Source organism: Aquila chrysaetos, chromosome 10 (genome assembly GCF_900496995.4).
Source record: "Aquila chrysaetos chrysaetos chromosome 10, bAquChr1.4, whole genome shotgun sequence".
In the NCBI taxonomy this organism is placed as follows: Eukaryota; Metazoa; Chordata; class Aves; order Accipitriformes; family Accipitridae; genus Aquila; species Aquila chrysaetos.
Window position 1 is genome coordinate 27,690,568 of NC_044013.1, and position 22,152 is coordinate 27,712,719.

General features: G+C 38.4%; 1 protein-coding gene across 8 annotated transcripts in view; it reads left to right on the forward strand.

Moving 5' to 3' along the window:
* STAG1 (stromal antigen 1) overlaps positions 1-22,152 on the forward strand; it is a 205,132-nt gene that overhangs the window by 54,393 nt on the left and 128,587 nt on the right. For 5 of the 8 annotated variants that reach the window (XM_041126677.1, XM_041126678.1, XM_041126675.1 and 2 more), the window contains 2 exons: positions 7,445-7,624; positions 21,076-21,172. In XM_041126677.1, the coding sequence (XP_040982611.1) occupies positions 7,445-7,624; positions 21,076-21,172 (277 nt within the window). Of the gene's footprint in view, positions 1-7,444; positions 7,625-15,331; positions 15,417-21,075; positions 21,173-21,394; positions 21,460-21,562; positions 21,740-22,152 lie in introns of those variants that run through there. The other 3 variants (XM_041126680.1, XM_041126679.1, XM_030027661.2) reach the window with 3 other exon arrangements.

The window sequence follows — 22,152 nt, forward strand, 5'->3', positions numbered from 1 at the left end:
TCCTTGAGGAGAAATGCAAACACCTTGGGAATTGTAATCTAGGCAATTAAATTTATAACATTATTTGGTATTAAAAGTCATGGACTTAGTAATTGAGGTATTGACTTTGCAAACGTTGTCTTTCACTCTTCCTACTCCTCCACATTGCTCACCTATCCATGTTGCTAACTCATCCACTTTCCACAGGTGAATTATCTGTTTCTTACAGGAGGTGCAGCTCTGACATTTCTCCCCCACTCTTCCATCTGCTAACATTAGTTTTATTTCTTCCACAGGTACCACCTACCTTTACTCTCAGATGTGAAACAGATTAAAATACTTAGTTAAATTCAGAGCTGTTTTTCTCCACTGTTACCTAGCTTTGATGTTTTTCATTTCTGTTACAGACATAAAGAAAGGCTTTTCTGCCCAAAGGCTCTTCTGTTTTTTTGTGGTTCCCCCCCAACTAAAATATTATGTTTTAATAAGATTTGATCCCTCCCTGCAATGCTGATTTGCTTATGTCCTTAGGCCATCACAGCTGCAGTGACACATCTGCCATAAACATATTGACCTCTTTTAGAAAAAAAGTTTACTCTTCTGTGCTGTTTAGTCTAGCTGCATGGTTCTATTACAGAGCTGCCACAATGTACTCCATCAAATACTTGTATGTATGTATTTATTTTAAATAGGTTTCTGCTGTAGTGTTATAGAATGGACTTGACCTTTTATCAGAAAGATAGACTGCTACTAGAGGATTTTCCAAACTTTTTTACAAAGGCAGCCATTCCTCTTTGCAGATTTGAGACTTTTGTAAGGAGATGGTCCTCATTTGAAAATTTGCCATTTGTAGCAAATACCACTTCAGTTCATAGAGAACCTTAATATTTTGGGCAACCTTCCCTTCCTGAAAATGCTGCTTTCCAAGTTGCCCCTCCACTTCTGTAAGACTATTCTGATGAGTACTTGACTGAGTAGACTGAACAGTCAACTTGCAAAGAGATAAAGTGCGTTGGTTCTTCAAAACAACTCTCAGAATCTAATCTGATTGTCCTGAATTCACCAACACTTGCAGTGAATTTAGCAGGAGTTGCACCATGTCCTGTTCTAGCATTGACGATGGCTGGGGCTGGCCTCCCCCTTGCCCATGTCCCCTTCTAAACTCTGAGTCTTGTAGACCAGATAGATGCCTGTGGAACAGTTGACCAAGAGGTGAATATCTCCAGTCAGTGGGACATTTTGGTGCATGTGTTTATGTGATGCTGTATGTGAGCATACCATCTGGATATATATTTAGTGAATGGTGTGAGGTGTATTTAAGGAGTGACCTACAACAGTCCTCTGGTTGAAGTTGCTGAGTAATATTGGACAAAAATGCCTTTTCTGTCTCCTGCATTATTGAAGTACATGGGTATGGATACGCTCTCCTGTTCTAGGTAGGGGATTTGAAAGCCCAAGGGCTTATGATGCAATGCAGCTTTCACATTATTGAGCTCGGGCTCAGATCAGTTATTTATCTATCCTGTCCTTTTTTGTCTCCTCTCCTGGATCAACGCTCTCTGTTCAATGTTGTTGGCATGCTTTATTTTAACCTACCAGGCCTTACCTTCCCAGGAGCTCAGAGTAGCTTGGCTTAAACCTCAGCTGTTAGAGGTTGAGGGGAGTGAGAGAGATCCCTGGCTGTATTTCAGCTTTGAAGTAGGAGTAGACAGATTAGCCTGTTTGACTCAGAGGACAAGAAGAAATGTCAGTCTTTCTGTTCCAGAGATGGCAATTCTGAGATCTCTGCTGCTGTCTCTCTCATCCCATGCTCAGGGCCGCAGCATGCCTTTCTCCAACTCCTCAGATTCTTCTATTAAGGCAAGATGGAACAAGGCACTTCTGATCCTTTTGTCCCCAGTGCAGACTGTACAGTTTTGCTTTCAGGTCCTTTTGTATATTTTGGTATGGAGGAGACAGACCACAATACCTTATCTTTGCATTCATATATGAAATTTTAACTTTGCAGCAGACTCTTAGCCTTACTTAGTCTTGTAGCATGGATGTTAGATACTGCAGGGGATTGAGTTTTCCTTCTAGTTCCAAATCATACGCGTCCTGATTAACAGTAGGAAGGAATCCTCTTGGAAGAATTTCTTTTCATAGTAAGCGAGGTTTGTGGTTTGGTGTCACTTACATCAGTGTCTGTTTCTTGCTTCCCTGATATTTTAGGTCTGTCCCTTAAAACTGAAGCGAGTCTTTCTGCAGTTCTGTGGAAATGCAATGTACGTACAGCCAGTATGTGAAGACTTCTCTGTCCTGCCACTTGTAGCTTCCTGGTGGCGAAATCCTAATGGCATTAGAAGTTTTCCTTTTAAGCTTTTGATGGGATGGTCCTTGTATTTTTGGCAATCTAATCTACTCTTCATTTTTCTGTGGAAGTAGTCTTTTTTTGGTAGCAGTTGCCTCAGCTAGAATAATTGAAGTGATTCAAGCATTTATAGCAGACTCTCTTGATTCTTTAAGATGACTTTTAGAACTCTTGCTAGGTTTTAAAATGACGATGATGAAAAAAGCAACACCACCCCTCAACTCTGCCTCTGCTTTTTTTGCTCTAAACTGCATGTGCTACAGTTGAAGCAGCTCGGTATGTGCTGGATGTTAGGAGAGCTGCATCTGTATTTATTTGCAGGGTGAGGCTTTTCACAGGGAGCACCTTGTTTGTTTCTATGGCGAAAAAAGTCCGAGGGACTTTTTTGAAAATTTGAATCCAAGAACTTCTCCCTAGATAATCATGATGATGTTACGAAGTGTGCAGTAGCCTTTTTTGTTTTTAATCGGGATTAATTCAGAAAGAGCTCAGACATGACCACTCTTCCGCTTAACATGAGGTTATAATGCAGAGGCCTCTCAAGAGGATGATGCCTTTGAGAGGCAAGTTCTTCAGTCTTACTCAAGTGGAAGGTTAAAAAGTTTCTTCCCGCTATCTTGGGAAGTGAGGTATTGCTTTAAATTACTTACAGTATGAATGCATATAGAGGCTGTCATTTAAGGCGGTGAGTTAGGTGGTTACTGACCTGTAACACTTTTACTGTCTTTATTTCTTTGTGAAATGCATCGGATCAACTTGGGGAATGTTAATGGAAAATGTCAAGACGCTTTCACTTTTTTTTTTTTTTTGTAGTGTGAATTAACTTTCATTGTATTGATTTTACAAATGTGGGTCACTTTTTTTTTCACAATCATTTTAAAAACATGAAAGGAAAAGTACTATCTAGCTAATTTATTACAAAAATCTGAATTGTCATCATTTTAGTTTAATTACAGTCAAGGTAAGTATTTTGTTGCCTGTTTGCCTTAGTTTAAGCCTTAAAGCAACAGGTAAACTATGAGGTCATCAATATGACCATTTTAGAGTTGCTTCTGTGGCACGTTCTGGAACATCTGAATTTCCTAATACTGGTGTGTATAAATCCTCAGCTTCAGTTGTTTTCAGTTGAATCTACTGCACACATCTGAAAAATCATTAGTAACTTCTGTTTTCATTTGGCAGCTCCGTCCATTTTGACACTGCCACCAGTCTGACTGTCTCAGAGTAGAAGCACAGATTTAACTGCAGCAGCCTCACAGCTCCAAAGAGCACCTTTCTTGGTGTGTAATTAAAAAGCCTCAAGCTTTCTTACCTTGTCATGCTGCTTTATCCCTCCCTCTGGTAGTCCTAATTCACCTCAGTGTCGACTCTGCCATTGCAGCAGGTGCCTGGACTGCGGAAGTTGTTAGAAGGATTTATGAATACATTTAGATACAGTATTGCTAACTAGCTTGCCTTTTCCATGACTTCTCAGAGATCCCTTTCATAAATGGGAGAAAAGTCAGTGTTGAGTCTGGAAAACATTCAGTTCTTACCTGCCTCACGATTCTGACAGACTGACACTTAAAAAAGAAAAAAAAAACCAAACCCAAAACCCATGCATGACTGTCAATTTAAGGGAGCTTTAGGTAGAGGCAGAAAATTTCTGACTGTAAAGGTGCAAGCAATAACCACAATTGTTGTTCCTATTAGGAAGCAGAGGTTCTATTTTTCCTGTATCTTGATGACCATTTGGTGGATCCTCACAAGAGTAGACTTGCTACAAATTCACTCTGATCTTAGGAAATATCACATTTTACACCTGTGAGTGATAGTCTGACAGGTTTACTGGAGCCACATTCATCCTTGGGCAGGGCTGTTTCTGTGTGGAAGGTCTTCATGGCATTAGAGGACAGGGGTTTTTTGTGTTGAGCTGAAGGACCACCCTTTCCAGTTAATGCAGGCATCTCTCTTTTGGGATGCAGGGCTTATGCCAAACATAATTTCTAGATTTGTAGCTTGACTTTGCAGCTCCACTTCCAAGAGCACCCTGCGTCTGCAGATATTCCACAGATATTCTGTGTCATGAAGGAGTCCTTTCTGCATTTCTATGGATGTACCAGTCCGTGCTTTTCCTTCACTTGCTTCAGTGGTGTTGGATGTCTCCATCCTGGGATTGAATCATAGACTAGCAGGTTGGAAGGGGCCTCAAGGATCATCTAGTCCAACCTTTCTTGGCAAAAGCATGGTCTAGACAAGATGGCCCAGCACCCTGTCCAGCTGAATCTTAAAAGTGTTCAATGTTGGGGAATCTACCAATTCCCTGGGGAGATTAGTCCAATGGCTGATTGTTCTCATTGTGAAAAATTTTCCTCTTGAAATGGGGTTACCTATTCAACTTTGTACTCAGAGGTGGGAACCTGTACGAAGCTTGTATCTGTCAAGATGGCCTGCAAAGTCTCTTGCTGTAAATTCAGGGACACTACATACAAGTAATGTCTGACAACAGCATTGTAATGTTGTATGTTAATGAATAAGATAATGCCAGTTCCTCACTTCTGTGCCTTGCACTTGCAAGACTTTGTAATTAGAGTACCAGGCAGTTTCTCGAGGCTGGAGGACCTACGTATGACTTGCTTTCATATTTGCACTCTGGAGTGGGATTGAGTTTGGGCTTCCAGTCAGACACCTAGGGGCTTGAAGTGCTCTGCAGTGGAAGTCTGGTGGACACCTGTCCTCCAGTGCCTCTCCACCTGAAGATAATGTTAATCCTTGCCTAACTCAGAAAGTTCTAGTTTTGGATTTTTTTCAGTTTCTCAGTGGTGGATCCTTTGCCTGCTTGTTTTGTCTCTTGAGGCAGGATTCCATGCAGATCCTGCACCTGGATTTAGCTACTCCAGCTTGGATGCAGAATGGCTTTTGTTAAATGAAAGACTTGGTTTCTGCGCTGTGAGAGATGTTCTCATTGTCAAAACAAAATCTGTACCAGAGAGAACCTTTATTCAAGTAGACTCAGTACTGTATCTGGTGTTAATTCAGGTCTGGGGTATTGAGATATTTACTTGGACTTGAAGAATTGGGGTTTGTCCAGTAATTCTGTCAAAAGTACATCTGTTGATTATTTCTGTACCTCTTCTGAGAGCTCGCTGGCATTCTCACCCTTCTAATTCAAACTATGAGTCTTGGTCAAAGCACCCCCCTTTCCCTAGGATACCTAACAAAGGTGGAGTTTAAATTGAGCATTTACATGTCTTGTGATTACTCATTTTGGCCATGTGCACGCTGGTCCATAGTACTCATGCCAGTGTAGGTGGCTTTTCTCATTGCTTTCCAGTAACGAGGTGTCTTTGGATGTGTGCATTTCATGTCCATCTCCTACTTGCTTTCACTTCATCCTTGCGGTGTTTAATGTCTCCCTTTGAATGACATGTTGAGAAAAACTGGGTATAGAGGGGCTCGCATTAGCTTCTGTGAGGGCATCAACTTGCGTTCCTGCTTTCATTTAGCAGTACTTGTAGCTAGTTGAAGTGCTTATGGCTTACTGTCACCCAGATTGAATAAGCACATGGATTACATATCTCAAAAGAGTCAATTTACTTCTGATTCTTTGCCATTTTATGAAATCGTGATCATGTGTCTCTGGAGCTCAGTAGAGCTCAAACATTTAATGTATTGATAGCTTTCTTGCTGATAAAGGCAGCTTTGCACATGTTTAAAAATTCATTGAGGGAGAACACATATTCTTTTAATCATAAGTGCAGATGTTATCCAAAAATGTTTTCACAGAGATTGTACCATTATTTTAAGCTTTCTAGCTTGCATTTGTATGCAAGTCCTCAATTGAATATTTGCAAGAGGCAGTTGCAGTTGCACTCTGCCTTGCCCTTTTCTTTAGCTCTCTGGCCCCACCAGCAGTGATCTCTTGAAGTAAGGGGGAAGCTAGACTGCAGGTCTGTCTTCTACCAGCTCTCTTCCAGAAATTAGATCCCTTTGCTCTGCAGGAAGATTTTTAAATGTGTCTGCAATTGGAAGATGCAACCAGAAATGTTGACTTCATGTTCTTTACTAAAAGCTTTAATGGAAACTGGCTGACAGTATGCTCAAGGAAATGGTACCATGAGGATATTGTCCTAAATGTAATCTTTGAGTTGCTTGCATGTTGTTTTCTTTAACATAATTCCTCAAAATAGGTTCATTGTTCTGTGGAAAGTGGCAGCTTATGCTTTTGTCTGCCTCACAGTAGGGAGAAAGAATAGAATATGGAAGTAAGATCATAGCAGGAATCTTATGTTATTTTCCCCAGAAACTTTTTTTTTTTTTTTGCATAAGGTGACTTAAATTAAGAGCAAACTGTTCACTAGGTTACTTCTCGCAAGTGGGATCTATACCACCTGATTATAAGTTTGAAAAATCTAGAGAAAATCTACACTAAATAATTTAGATTCACAGGGAAAATGTTTTAACTCATAAAATTTTGAAGCAAGGGGCTATTATGATGATCTACTAAATCTGGCTTTATCAATTCAGTGACTCAATTTGAGTTGAGTTGAAGAGCTGACTTTTTATGTACACAGTTTCTTATAAAAGTTGTATAAAAATTAAAATACAGAAAAATGAACATTAACAAAAGTGTATTTTTAATAACTTACTGTCTTCCAAAGATCATTAGTTATTCTAAAAGTTTTTCTGTGCCAGCATAAAACACTTTTGCTGTCCTGTCTGTAATTTGCTACTATTTATCTAGTTTTAGTCATGTTGTCAAGTATCGGTTTGTGTTGAATAAGGCTAATACGGGTATTCATGTGAACTGGTACTCAGTGTTGGAAATTCACCACTGCTTACCTTGACATGACGGTGGCTTTTAAGTTGTTCCTCAACAACTACTGATAAATAAAAATACATGTACCTGACTGGATAAAGACCTAAGCAACTTGGTTGAATTTCATAGCTGACCCTGCTCTGAGCAGGAGGTCAGGCTGGAGACCTCCTGAGATCCCTTCCAGCCTGGCTCATTCTGTGATACTTGTGTGTATATACATGTTGAAGTGTATAAATGTGTGTGTAATATTTATGTATAATTTATAAAGATACAGTGAGTGATTTCAGATATAGCTATAATAAATTTTCATTCTGCTGGTTTTCTTTGCCCAGTCTGCCACTAAGAAACCTCGGAAGTCTCCAGCAGACAAGGGTCGTTCTGAATCTGGAGCTAGAGGAGCAAGTCGTGGAAGAGCTAATGGCCACCCTCAGCAGAATGGAGAAGGGGACCCTGTCACTTTGTTTGAGGTGGTTAAGCTGGGAAAGAGTGCTATGCAGGTAAAATAACTAACTGTGTTATCCCTTCATAATTCAGTATATCCTGACTGTAGGAGTTCGGTCTAAGCTACACTTTTGTAAACAATTTTATTTTTTCATAACCTGTATTGGTCCAATAGGCTGTCTGTGTATGATAAAGTAAGGGACAGAATGTGCTTTGGTTGAGTTGATACTTCTGAAAGACAAGAGACAGATCAGAAAGTCATGTATTTAAAATTACCAATTATTTTGTTCATTACTTCCAAATTGAAAATACATGTTAGTATTAAGCAGTCCATTAAAGAATATCTGGTAATAAGTTTTATATGAGGAAAAAATATATGATATTAGTGATGGATCCAAGGTTTTTTTTGTTTGCTTGTTTTTTCAAAAATACCTGCTGACACAAGCAGTTTTGAGTACTTTGCACTGCAGCTTGCATTCTTCTTGCTGTCCCCACCAGAGCAGCAGATGAACGCTAAACTAGTTGCCTAGACTTCCTCTGTGTCTGAGGGACAAAGATGGACACATCCTGAAGGCGAATTTTTCATTGTAAAATAAGTATCTAAGATAGTTGTAGTGAGTTGCCTCTGGAAGCGTTTCTTACTCCTTTATGTTTGGATCAATTTCAGAGGTCTTACAGGATCTATTGGGCCAGATGAGTCCCCACCTCAAGAACCTCTATAGATGGTTGGTTTTGACAGTACTTATATGCTTTTAGTAAGCTACTGTGCTGTAGCTATTGTTTTTGGCACTCAAAGGAGAAACAATGGGCCCAAAACACTTCATCTGGTGCAGTGCAAAGCCTACAGTCATTCCTACTGAAGGATTGTTTGAGCAAACCTCCTTTACTTTGCGTTTCAACAAAACAGGACTCATGCAATATCAGTTACTTTGTTTTGACTTTGTGGTGCTACCTAACATGAGGAAATTACAAATTACGAACATTAGGGGCCAAGTCCCATTTTCAGTATTACTTTTAGTGTAGCTAGAAGCTAAGTCTAATTAACTCCCAAAGGGATCTAGCCTTCCAAATGAGTGAAAGCTGTTGAAAATTTTCTCTCCGTCTCAAATCTGTGGAAGGTCTGAGATGTAATTTTAAAGAAGTAATAAACAGGAAGAAAATGAGAATTTTTATTCTTCATAGTTGCTGTATTTACAGTTATTCAGGATTGACCCTTCTTATCTAATAGGTGAAGACAGAACAAATTTACTCCTAACAAAGCTACAGATTCCTTGTGCCTCTTCTTCCTAAACGTTTTAAGTCAGGGCTTCCAACTTTGCTCGGTTTTCAACGCTTTTTCAAATTTTGTTTTTGGCAGGATTTGAGGAAACATCTGGAGTCTATTTTCTGGTTTTACTGTGGTACAGAACATACAATAAATATGCTTTATGTAGTATTTTTGTCTTAGAGCTATTGATATTTGCAGGAGCCAAATTAAAAGGAATGAGTGATTGCTTTGATATTTGATGACTCTGTGTGTGTGGAATTGACTTTGATACATTTCATGTATTTCAAAAGAGATGCCATCAGAAGTCTTCTGCAGATGAAATTCTAAAAAGAAATTGTCTGCATGTTTGTATTAAGAAACCTTTGGAATTCAAATATAAAGGAATTGTTTTGAGAAATTTAGTGTTTGTATATGCATATATAGGTGGGTCTGTGTCTGTATATTTGTATATATATACATGTGCATATATACATGTGCATGCATATGCTTAAAATGTGTCCAGCGTACATATATGAGAAAGAAATAGCACATTTTAAGCAGTGGAGAAATGATAAGCAAATAGGCCTGGGATGCAAACAGCCATAAATTACTTGAGCTGTAATTTCAAGAGTATGTGTCACTTGTGCACCTTTGGAATTTTTACTACTGGTAAAAATATTGCCCCCAAAAAGAAAGACACCCTGTAGTGGGAAAGACGCTGAAATTAAAATGTGATTTAATATTTTTTAACTTGCACTTCTGGACTACAATCTCATGTGAAACCAATGTTCTGTAAACCAAACTTATTAGAGTCTTTATACTTTTCTTTTTCCATAATAGCTTAGGGATTTTGATGTGGCAATTAGGAATACTTGGCATTTTTGTTTTTCATAGTTTCATTGCAGGTTTTTTGTGGCCAATTTTAGCAATTTTGTCAGTACTGTGAATTTTCAGACAAGTGCCATATATTTATATTTGTTAGAACCTATTATTTCTCAATATTTAGTTCTTTCCCTGTAATATGAACCAACGTTTTTCTATAGTGCTGTTAAGTTTGCTTCCAGCAATGAAAACCCAGAAAAATTAAATCGATAGATTCTGAGATTACACAGGAATCACATGCTTTCATTTCTGATTTATCTGCTCCTGCTGTTTGCTCTCAGGATGCATTTCAGTTGTTAGTTTTTTCTGGCTTTGCATTGCCAACTCATGGAGGTCTGTAGCTGAATTCAAATTTAAGTTTGTCCTCTATTTTCATTCTCATAGCAGGATTCATTTACTACTTCTCTTCAAGCTTATTGCTGTTTGATTCTTCCAGGGAAACAAGGTTAGGTTAATATTTTGTATTTCAAGTATACATAATTTCAGAGCTGCTCCTTGCATATAAATCTTTGCCTCTCTTACAAAGTGCTAGTTGTGTCAGTTAGGTCTCATTTGAACTATATAAATCAATTTGATACCCACATTGAGTTCGTATCAGATTGTTGTCACCGTTTTTTAATTTGCTCTGTAACCTTTTGTAGCTAGTTGCTTCAGAAGTTTTTCTGTCAGCAGCTCTCTGTGTATGAAGCATGATGTGACCTGCTGCTCATGTTTTCTGCAGGTACGTTTTGTTAGTCCATTAAGGCTGTTCATAGAGCTTTTTCAGGCTCTGTTTTTTTTTCTTAGGCAAACATGATACTCTTCCACTTTTTATCATTTGTCTCTTTCATTTATTTATTTTTTCCTTGAATGATTTTATGGAGACAGCTATACCCACTCTATTTCCCCACCCTAAACCTCCACAGGCAGAACAGACTATATCACCATTTCTCATGTGCTGAACTGCTTGAATTTACACTGATGGGAATGAAGGGTGTGGGTGAACCTCCACTACTCCAGCTGAGCCCCCAGTACAGAGGCTGACTTGTAGCTTCAGTCTTCATAGGCACTTCTGCATTGGTCTCTGACCCTGGCGTTAAGCCGGCAGTGAAATAAAGAGCGTGTGATGATGTCAGATTTTGTTTAGGCCTCAGTCTGAAAATTTCTCATAAGTAAATTATGACCAATAAGCTCTAATGAAGTTTGTACTTCTGTGTTGGTCAAACTAAGCATAAAAGTGTTCTGCTTTCTTGTGTGCAAAGGGGATTTCTGCCTCCCCCAGAACATCAGAGAGAATAATCAGTAATCATAAGAGGAGTTAAATACCAAAACATGAACAGATCTACAGCTTGATTACTCTGTAATGTTATGTGTATTACCAGTTACCCTTAACTGAAGTTAGCAGTTCACTACAGATTAGGTGCTGATTTTGAAAAAAATATTTGACCCCTCTGCTTATGCTCAGTAATAAAAGTAATCTTGGTGTCGGTTAGACATGGTTCAGAGTAAATATGACTCCATTATATACCAACAAGCATTTTAGGATATGTATCGAAAGAAAGCTTTCTAGTATGTTGAAATGGAATTTTTCATTGTGCCACCAGTTCTTTTTTGTCTCTCCAGAAATTGAGAATGTATGTGGTTCCTCACTGTTCTTGTCTGCACACCTTTGCACGCATGGATTTGAGTCCTTTAAGGTTCCCTCCCTGTTCAAGTAAAGCTGTATTTGTAGCAGTGCTTACCCTGTCATGAGAGGAAGGTTTTTTTGTTTCTTGTGCTTCAGTTCCTCAGATTTTTGTCATCTTTGCACCTACGGGGCTCATATTGGCAAGTTGTGATTCTTGCTCACAGTACTACACTGGCTAGAAAGTTTGAGTATCAGAGCAGGAACATCATGAGACCTTTTTTCCCTTCAGTTGCCTATCTGATAGGATTAAAAATCTTTCATTAATATTAATTTAAAATATTTCTGAAATGTTAACAATATTTTCAATATTATTTTCAATATTATACTGATTTTTCAGTATTTATCCACCTGTCTATTGCAGGCTGAGGTGCAAAAGTAAAGGGTATGCATCCTTGTAATTACATGTTTGATCTGTTGGAAATAATATGAAAGAGGTAAAGGAAACACTCTCACCACTTTCAGCAGTGGTCGTTTTTTGTTCTTTCAGTGGTAGCATCTTTACTGGTGTGGTTGCCAGTTCCTTTTATCATAATGTATCGGGTTTGGATGATGTTTAGTCATCAACATCTGTATCTGAAATTATTTTCTGATTGAAATTCCTAGTACGTCCAGTATCTTTTTCTGTCACTTTGAGATTTGATGATCTGTACAAGAAATGCAATATAGTCAGTTCTTCCAAAGAGCTGATATGTCTTCATGCATCTTGTTAATATGGCATATCCTATATAATTTCAGTAATTTTTGTATTTTCATAGCATTTAGGACAAAAATAGACCATTATGGTCTGTATACTACCTGCCTGCATAGCTCAGACCATGGAATTACACCCATTCCTGTATTAAGCCAAGAGCTGCTTTTACAACCCACATTTGTTTATAGGTATAGTGGTATTGGTTTCAGTTAAGTAGAAGTTGCGGGGGACCAACCTTAACAACTGTAGAGGCAGAGCCAAAGTTGTGAACATCATCGTTCCTCCTCAGGTCCTGCTGCAGTAACTGCTTCCTTGTCCTGGCAGTCACAGGTACCTTGGTCATTGCAGCGGGGAGCTGGGCTGGTGAATGTGGAGCAGGAGGTGGCACTGGCCTTGCAGAAGGCATCTGGTCATCCCCCCCTCCCCAGAGAGTGAGGCTGCTCCTTTGGCTGACTTCTCCCAGGGAAGGAAGTTGATAGTAGAGCAAGCCGCAGTGACTGCTCAGTTTTATTAGCTGGTTCCTAACACATTGTGCATGGATTAAGCTTTGCTTTGCTTACTTCTCTCAACTCCCTGGAATTCTATCTCACAATTATTTTAATCACGTAATCATTATGCAGTATAGGTAATCCCAATGTTCCTTAGTCCTTCCAGTGGTTCTGGTTAGAAAGAATTGTTACGTGCGTGCTTTAATCCTGCATAAACCGAGGCTGCTGTTGAAAAGATTGGTCCCACCTTTTCCCACACCTACAGCTGATGGTTTTTTACACTTTTCTTGTGTGTTTTTTAGTCACACCAAGAAATGGATTTAACTGGAACCTGATATGCTGGTGGATTTTTTTCAGCTGGATCAGCTCCCTGATTCAGCTCATTTCTGGCAGCAGCTCAGACTTACTCTTGATTAGAATGACTGTATAACCATCACCATATCTACCTTAGTTAGGAGGAATTACATATATGTTTTTACATATATAACTGAGCTTAAAAACATCAGAGCAGCTGTAACTGGATCACACCAAAAGTCCAATATCCTGTCTCTGACAACGGCAATTAAGAAAGAGAGTAAGAAGGCAAAAATGTATTTTGGAATTCTCCCTACCTGTGACTGTTTGCAGCTCAGGGTGAATATGGTGTCTGTCTTCTAAGTAGCCTCAATGGCTTTCTCTTCCCTGAGTTTCACTCTTCTCCCTACTAGAAGTCCTCTTTGCTGGATAGTGTCTCTGAGTCTGCCTCAGCTATTTCTGGGAGTGAAGGTCTTTGAAGATTAACAATATACAGACATACGATATTAAGTATTATCCATGGTTTCTGTATTAAAGGCATGTTTTAGTTTAATTGTCCTTTGTTGTATTTTAACAATGCTGTATTCTCTGACTTGAAGGATGGATAATAACTTTGGGTTTCCCCAAAGTGTCTCAAAAACTCCTTAGGAGTTTAAGCATGCATTCTCTAAAGTTTACAGGGTAAAATAACTGCAACTATTATTGATATTTAAACTAGTATTTCATTTTCATACTGCTAGATGGATTTCTTCTGCAGCCTAATCTTGCTTTGCTTTTGGTTGTATGCTACTGAATTAAAAGAAAAACAAAATCAAAACTAGGTACATGTTTTCACACTTGTTATACCAGGAACAATTTAGCCATCAGATGAACCATTAATTAATTAGAAGGGTATCCCTTAATACCAAATGAATTTTTCTGCAGTCGTCACACAAGACTTCTTTTCCTTTGTGATGTAATAAGATGTAGGATGATTTTCCTGTTAATATGAACACATGTGCCAGTAGTGCAGTGTGTCAAAGCATTTGTACCTGAAAATACCCATTACACTTACCGCTGGAGAAGTCTCTTGCTCTCCAGAATGTCATCATTTTTTTGTGTCTGGGCTGATCTGTGAACCCTTTACAGATTGCGCTAGCAAAGGAACTTAAATTGTGTCTTTTAATAAATTGATGGGGGTCTCTTACTGGAATAATTGATTTTGTCTCTGCACTCCTCTAAGGATTTTTTAATTCTCATGTTCAACGTATATGAGTAGTTTTGATGCTTTGTAGCATCTCAGAACCATTTGTGCCCATGATTGGCCCAGCTTAAACAGACACAGCCCCTTGGAAATTGTGAGAGATTAGCACCTACAAAAATTCTGTACCACAGTAGAAAATCTACTTGGTATGAGGCCGTTGGATGGTCCACCCATCGTTTCTGAGGACTCAGGCGAGGAAATGCAGCTCTGAGCAGTGCAGATCTGCTGTGGCAAGAGTGCTCGTCCTCAGTAGTTCGTGTGATTTTAATCCATTTGAAAGAAGGCTTTTCAGAAAGTGCTTGCTAGGGGTTAGCAAAGTGTGAACTCCTTCGTAATTTAAAATGACCATCTTTCGAGGAAAAAGAATAAGTGGCAGCTTCTCAATCTACAATTCTTACTTATCAACTTTATACTAGGTTTTTCAATGAGTGTATATTAGACTTACTGCCTGCAATTTGGAATGCAACCAGTCATCTTCAGGTCTAATGCACAGTCTTAAATTGCACATACTTTGACGTGTTAGGAACTACCTTCTCCTCAGTAACTGTCTGTGTAATTACTTCAGGCTTCACAAAATTTAACCTTAAAAGACTTCTATTCTTTTTAAGAAAACCCTGCACAGATTCGCTTAAAAAAAACTTTCACACAGAGCATTATAGGCCTTTCACTTCTTGCCTTTCTTTCCCTGTGTTCCTATTTTCAGTGTGCTCTAAGTTCTTCTCACTGTCTGTTAAAGCATATTTTCTAGCTTTTATCTTCTCTTTAGGCTGTTCTTTATACAGATAATTAAAATCTTTAATTTCACTGTGCATTCCTCTTTTGTTTTAACAAGCTTCGAATTTCATTTAAGTAACTTCGGGTTTTTGGCAGAAGATATACTATAAGCTTTGATTTTGGTTTTTTTTCCTACCTTTAATGTAAACATGCTGTGCACCCATTCTAGAGTCATTTTTTTTTCTGTCATATTTACTGCAAATGAAGCATGTCCAGGATCAGTTGTATGAAATGGCAAATTATTTAAATGTTCTTTATATTTGATTTGCCTTGGTTTACAGTTGACTACCCTTGAACATGCACTTTGTATATAACGTCATTTGTTTTCACTTTGTGTTAGTAGCCCTGCTGCCAGATTGTTACTTAATTTAAATTGTGAAATAGCTTTTTTTGAAATAAACTTTCGTTAATATTTAGTGGGACTGTGCTAATTTACATGAGCTGGCAAGGTATCATCTGCAGTTAGTCCCTCGGGTTCCTCCAGTGCTTAATGGTCCTAAATGTAGTAATGTTCTTGCATTGAAGGAGTATGAAATGGATTCATAGCTGTAAAGCCTCCAGGAGGTAATAAGATAACTAGCTTCATTATTTCATTCATTGCATCAGACTTTCGCTTTTACTGGCAATCTGAGCTGCTGTTTCTCTTCAATACTATAAAATGTTCCTATTTATGTTTTAGCAGACTTTGAGATGTGAAGGACAATATATCTGCAAGTCTCTGTGATTGATTTTAAGTTGTTTACTCAGACTATGGATCTATTCTGCTGCTTGCTTGCTATAAGTTCCTTATTTCTATAGAGTTTCCTGTTTGGCATATTCTTCAAATTATGCTGCATGGTAGTTCTTAAAACAGATTCACCAGAGAGTTAATTTCTGTGAGATTCTCTTGAAAGCTGTTATGGGCTTTTGAAAATCTCTGTACTGACTATGTATTTGTGCTATACATCATCTGCCATTTGCAGAAGACCTTGATGTTTCACTCAGTTCTTGTAAGAATAGAAGCGTTTTCAGATTAAAAAAAATGCTTAAGAGTCTCATTTTTGTAACGTGTACTTGTATGGACCTGTTACACCAACTGACCCAGAGATGTGGTGCATCTATGTGTATATATATCTCTATATATGTACATATATATGTATGTGTATATGCATGAATAGCTGGTTTTTGACAGCAGGGAGTGAAAGGGGGTCATGTGGGTGTTACTGGAGTAATCTTGAGGTTTTATGTAACTGAGCTAGATAATTTTTTACTTAAAATTTAGTTCTAATACTCCTTGCTGTACTCCAATCTGGTAAAGAAGATGAGAAGCTACAGAGTTTTTTGTGCAGTTTCTCATTTGTTGTGCTTTATAACCTTGTTGTCAAGGGAGCCTTTTCCTTCTGCACGTCCATTGAATTTGGTGAATCCCAAAAGCATGGATTTCCTGCACCTGGGCAGAGTGCTGTAGCGCACGTACTGTAGATCTTGTGCTTCCCAGGAATGCTGAATTTATCATGTTTTTCATGCACAGCATGCAAGTGCACATTTCCTATAGTAAATCCATGCTCTCTGCTGCATCTGAAGGTAAAAATCTTCTGGAAGCAGATGGGTACCACCAGAACGACTCATGCAGTCTACTCCTACCATCTTTCTTAAGTGTTTTGCAGAAGTAGGCAACAAGACTCTTGTGGGGATGAATTCTTCTGGTGGATGGAGCCCACTTGTAGCTACCTCCTTGCAAAAAGGCTAACTGGTCCTTCCCTCCTCCTGTCACCACATGTGCCTTCACTGCAATATCAATTCTGTGTTTGGGACAGATGACAGCGAGTGGGCAGGGCAGGATATCTCTGGCAAGATGGTGACCATATGTGGGTTGTTCCCCTGAGTTTGCTCTTTGCTTATGTCTGAGAAGCTCTTGAAAATGGGGTGACTGCATGGAGGCTGCTAATAGGATAAAATCATTCTGGAGGGTTTTCTGTAACCTGCACACTGTTGGTTAGAAATCTTTGTTTTTAATAGGAGTCTTTCTCTCTGTGCATGTTTATGCAAAATAATTCCTTTTCTGGCAATGATTGCTTGTTGCACCATTTGCTACACTATTGCCTGTTTGATTTCTTTTTCACTTGTATTCAGCCTTTTTCCTGGTGTTTGGATTACTGCTGATTTTTCTTGGTTCAGTTGATACTTGTCTCTATTTTAGGTCTGATGTGTATAATTTTTTTTTTTCATCCTAGTGTTTTCAGTTTTTATAGCTCTTTTCTGTTACATCAAAAGTCAACAGTTTGATTAAGTTCCAACTGTTGTAGCATATGTAGTCTGGCTTCATTATCTCCTGTTGCCTTAAACTGTAATCTCTAAAAAAATTTACCAACAAGCATGCCAAATGTGCATGAGGAGTTGAATGATGAAGATCTGTGGGTGTTATTTTGATTTTGATACACTGAAAATACCCCTCTCATTTTTAGGGATTAGTGAATACAATTTGTGTGACTCTGTACTGATGCTGACAGGTCAGGTGCCTGTACGTACTTGTCACCCTAAGCTCCTCACACAATCAGTGGAGATCTACTTAGTGTAATCATGAGCATTTTTAAGAAGAAGCCATCTCGTCTCACTGTGCATACCTGCTCTGGACAGGTGAATTATGCTGACAAATCCACTGACAATATATTGACTGTATGTGTGCACACACATATACACTATGTTGAGTATAAAGGGAGCGACTACCTTGTGTGACTACACAGGCTGTGCATGTGAAGTTAGGTAAAATGAATCCTACCCAAACATTCAAAATTTTAGTTAAAGCTTTGTCAATCCTCTGCTAGGTCCAGACGACACAGGAGGCAGTCTTTGCCTGCTATCCCTGCTCAGAACCTTCGCTCTGATTTTGCTGCTTTCTTTATCTACCGCTGCCACTAAAGACTCTGCATTGCCTCAAGTCTGGTCCGTGAGTCTTGAGATCAGCTGCTTCTCTTTATTTTTCTGTGAATTGCATTATGATTCTGGGTTGAAAATACAAGTACTATACTAGATAGGACAGAGTGGGCCCTTAGTGCTCAAGGACATAGCATGTGCCTCACAATTCTTTTTGTATGAAGAGACAAAATGTATCAGAAGGGAGATGAGCTGCACTGATGCTATGGTTTTAAGGTAGTGCTGCAAAAATCAATTAAATAATAGTTTAAAAGAAGCAGAAAGAAAATTGAAAGATATTCCTGCAGATGTCTCCCCTCCACTCCCCCTTTTTTTTAGTCCAGATGGGTTCACTGGTAATATTTATAGTACAGTTCAGAAACAGTTGCAGTGGTACAGCTGAAGGGGCAGTATGTTGTAGCAAGAAACAGGAGTAAGACTGAATGTGGAAAGGAGTCTCGCAGGCCAGCCTTGCTTGTACAGGGAATGTTTTGTGTGAAACTAGACTGTGGGCAGTGCACAGATGCTGGTGAACTAGTTATTAAGACTCAGGAAAAGCATCTGAGATTTCTCAGGCTCAGAGAAGAATATAGTAGACTTCAGAAACCGGTAAGAGATGTGTGACAAGAGTGAGTAAAGATAAAGACATGGAAGTATTTCTGTGCAAGCCACATGGCACAGAGTAGGTTTATTCTACCTGAAAGGAGGTGACCAGACGGAAGCATGGAAAATACAAATAGGGGTTTGAAGTTTGTTTTCTCATCCTCCATAAGAATTAGGTCACATCAAATAGATCTAGCAATTGGCAACTTTAAAACAACACAATTATTCTTTTTTTGCAGTGAATAACTAACCCTTGAGAAACACTGCTGCAAGGTGATGTAGGTATATAACTTTCTGGTTTAGGCAGACACATTCATAAGAGAGGAAATATGCTAGGGTCTTAAGGGTCTGGGAGAGTAACTTGGAAGTATCAGTGTATTTTTGCCCTGTTCTTATGCTTTTCCCTACATCTATAAGCCCTGTTGGGCAGATGAACCTGTGGTCTGACCCAGCACAGCTGCTGTTTTCTTCAGTGAAAAAAATAGCTGCTGGCAAGTGCATGTTGTTCTCATATCTACGGTAATACAGCTGTTCAAACAAATCTTTTAAGTTGGTAGTACACCAACAGTCTGGTCATTAAGTTTTGTCAATATTTGGTTTAGTAAATAATTTTTACATTTGGCTACCTTTGATTTTTATATGCCTTGGAGAATTCTGCTGATTAGTTGAAATGATTGATACTTACACGAACAGGTCTAAATTCATTATGAAATAACAGTGAAGCATTCTAGATAACTGGTTTTGTGCTGCTGCTTCATTTTTCCTCAACTTGTGTTAAGATTAATTAGAGGCCAAGACTTTCTTTTTCATTTCTTCTAAGTAACAGATGGACCTCTTCCTAAGATTGCTTCTCCTACTGGGCATGCATGTGTGTGTGTATTGGTAGACAAAACCTGTAAAAATTTAGTTTCCTGGCAAACTGAATGTTTAGAGATTCATGCTGATTGTTGAATAACATGGTAATACTGGTAAGTCTCATCCTGTCTTGGGTTAAGAATGAGTATAGGGATCTGTGTTAAACATGGAGTGTTTTGGCTCAGTTCAGAGTTGTGTATGTCTCTAGTACATACACAACTGTTTTGCTGCTTCCCTTTTCTTATACATTTGCTAAGGTCCCACTGGTGATCAGGGCAGTTTGCACTTGGATAAGCTAGAAACTGCAGAGGGATTTTTCAAGATCCTATCCTTATATCTACTAGTTTAGCAAGAGGCCAAATTTTTTAAGAGGTTGAATTGTTTGGATTTTGTCTTTTCTGTTAATTCCTTTTCAGCACGGCTGCATGGGAATGGTGGTGATGGTGTGTGTGTGTCTGTTTAGGATTTTTTTAATTAATTTTATAGAAATTCATTGTAAACATGAACTCTCCAAAATAAAATAATCCGTTTGCAAGGTGCGTTCTGATAGCATAATCAGGCTTCTCTCAATGAATGCTGCCACATGTATGGAACAGTAAAGATTTCTTTTTTGTCCTCATAAAATAAGTAAAACGTAGTAATAAAATAAGTAAAACATAGTATTTGATTACATTAAATATACATAATTCCTTACCTTCAATGTTTATGTAACTGAGGAACTTGGAATACTGTATTTTAGTGACATGAAAGGAAGCCATACTTGTCTTCCTTAAGCATGAAGCAGGCTTAAGAAGGACCTCACACAACCCTCTTGCTTTCTAGAACAGTTTTTAAACTTTTCCATAGTTCTTTTGTTTGCTTTGTCCTCATTGCTTCATTTTACCTACATCTGGAGTTTTAAAAGTTGTGGGTCTGAGCAGCTCTGATAGGTTTCTGTAGTCAGAACTGTAGGGTAAAGTATCTGTATGGGAAGCAGCTATAGGCTTTGCCACATTTCCTTTCAGCTAATGTATATCTGCCATTAACTCTTTCTGATGCTGTGATTGCACTTTCATTTTGATTGGCAAAATTCATTTAGTGCCCTTTCTCATCAAGCTACTGAGGCACATTTTCTGTCCCTGGAGATTAATGTACAACAAATGACAAATGTTTTTGACACCTGTATGCTTTCTGTCCTCCTCCCTGATATTATTCATAATAATGACTGCGTGCTATGCCTGTGTATCAGTGATTATAAAAATATCTTCTGGCTACTTATAGTTCTGAGTGCAGTTTGAAACTGTGACTCAGCTTCATATACTGTGATTCAGGTGGCTTTTTGACTCCCAAACACTGTAAGACCAACTTCTGTCTATTATTTTTATTTACCAAGTACTCCTCATTGCATTCTGTCTTCCTGAACTATGTACAGTGTTTCTGAATGACTGATACACTACTTGGGCCTTTATAAATACTGAGATGTTCACTACGCAATATAAATCCAGTTTTTATTCCAAAGTGTTTCTATTCATCAGTTTTCTCGGCATATATGTTGGTCATTCTGAATGGAATCACAGTGTTTGTTTTTTCAACACAATTTCAAAACTGGATAAATACTGTAAGTAGAGTTTTGAGGAATTACAGTAATTTCAATTTGAATTTGTGTTTATACATTTATAATACCAGAAAACGATCCATATAGTTCTGTTCTCCAACAATATTTGTTCTGTCTCCACCCTGAGAGAAGGTGTATAGATTTCTGAATTTGTACACATGTATAATTACACAAAATAAATGCTCAGTTATAAAATTATATTCTGAAAAGAATAAGTCATTTGCCTTTAATAAAACACTTTTTAAGAGTCTCTGATAAGTATTCTTTTTTTCTTGACAGTCTGTGGTGGACGACTGGATTGAATCATATAAACAAGACAGGGACATAGCACTTCTGGATTTAATCAACTTCTTTATCCAGTGTTCAGGATGTCGAGGTACAGAACGTTGGAAACAAGTTGTATAGAATAAATCTGACAGTCATACAAACGTGTATTAGTGCAAATGCTGGTAAAGATGTGGGAGACACATGGATTGGTACTCCTCATATGTATGGTTTATATAGAAATATTGTCTACATTCAAGAATAATTTTATTTAAAGCTTGTTTGTCAAGGGCCTACGCTTTCTTTTTCTCACTTTCCTGTCATCATCCTAAAGTGTACAAATCCTCACAGAGGCACTCTATTCATCAGCAAAAGGACACAAAAGATCTGTTAATCAAGGTAGGCTGATCTTTACTTCCCCTTTCTGTTCCTTCCCCTTTTTATTACAAGAATTAGTAGGTGTAGCTATACCCTAACTTTGCTATTTTTTCTTTCTTTCTAGGAAAATGATGGGGTTTTAATCTGAAGAGGAAGGGATCAGGCTTCAGTTGACTTTGATTAGCAAGAAAGATTTCTTCTGGATGAAGCACCAATCTTATTTCTTCCTCTGTAACACTTTATCAAGTCAGCATCAAGTGGCCTGCCTTTTATATCCTGTTTAAGCAGTCTCCATTACCAGGCATGTGGCAGTCAGTCTTTCTAGCATTCTGTTGCCACACTGTACCTTCTAATGAATTTTTCATGTGTTGTCTTCTTTCAGTTAACTCGGCCTTGAAAAGAGAGAATGATAGAGCTCTGCTCTCTCTGTAGCACCCAGAACCAAGCTATTTACTGTTTCGTGATGCTTCCTATAATTTGCTTTGAGTAGAGTTGAAAATAACCCACAACTCAGAAATTCTTCATTTTGTAACTGATACGGGAATATACCTTTAGATATCAAATGATCTGGGTAGAAGTCCCTTTTCTTCCTTCTTAAGTGTAAGGTGAAGTCCCAAGTACAGCATCAGAGAAAAGAAATGTGAGCCGTCAGCAGCTTCAGCAACCCTTTTTCATAGCTTAAGGAAATAAACTTATTTTGTGGAGGACATGAAA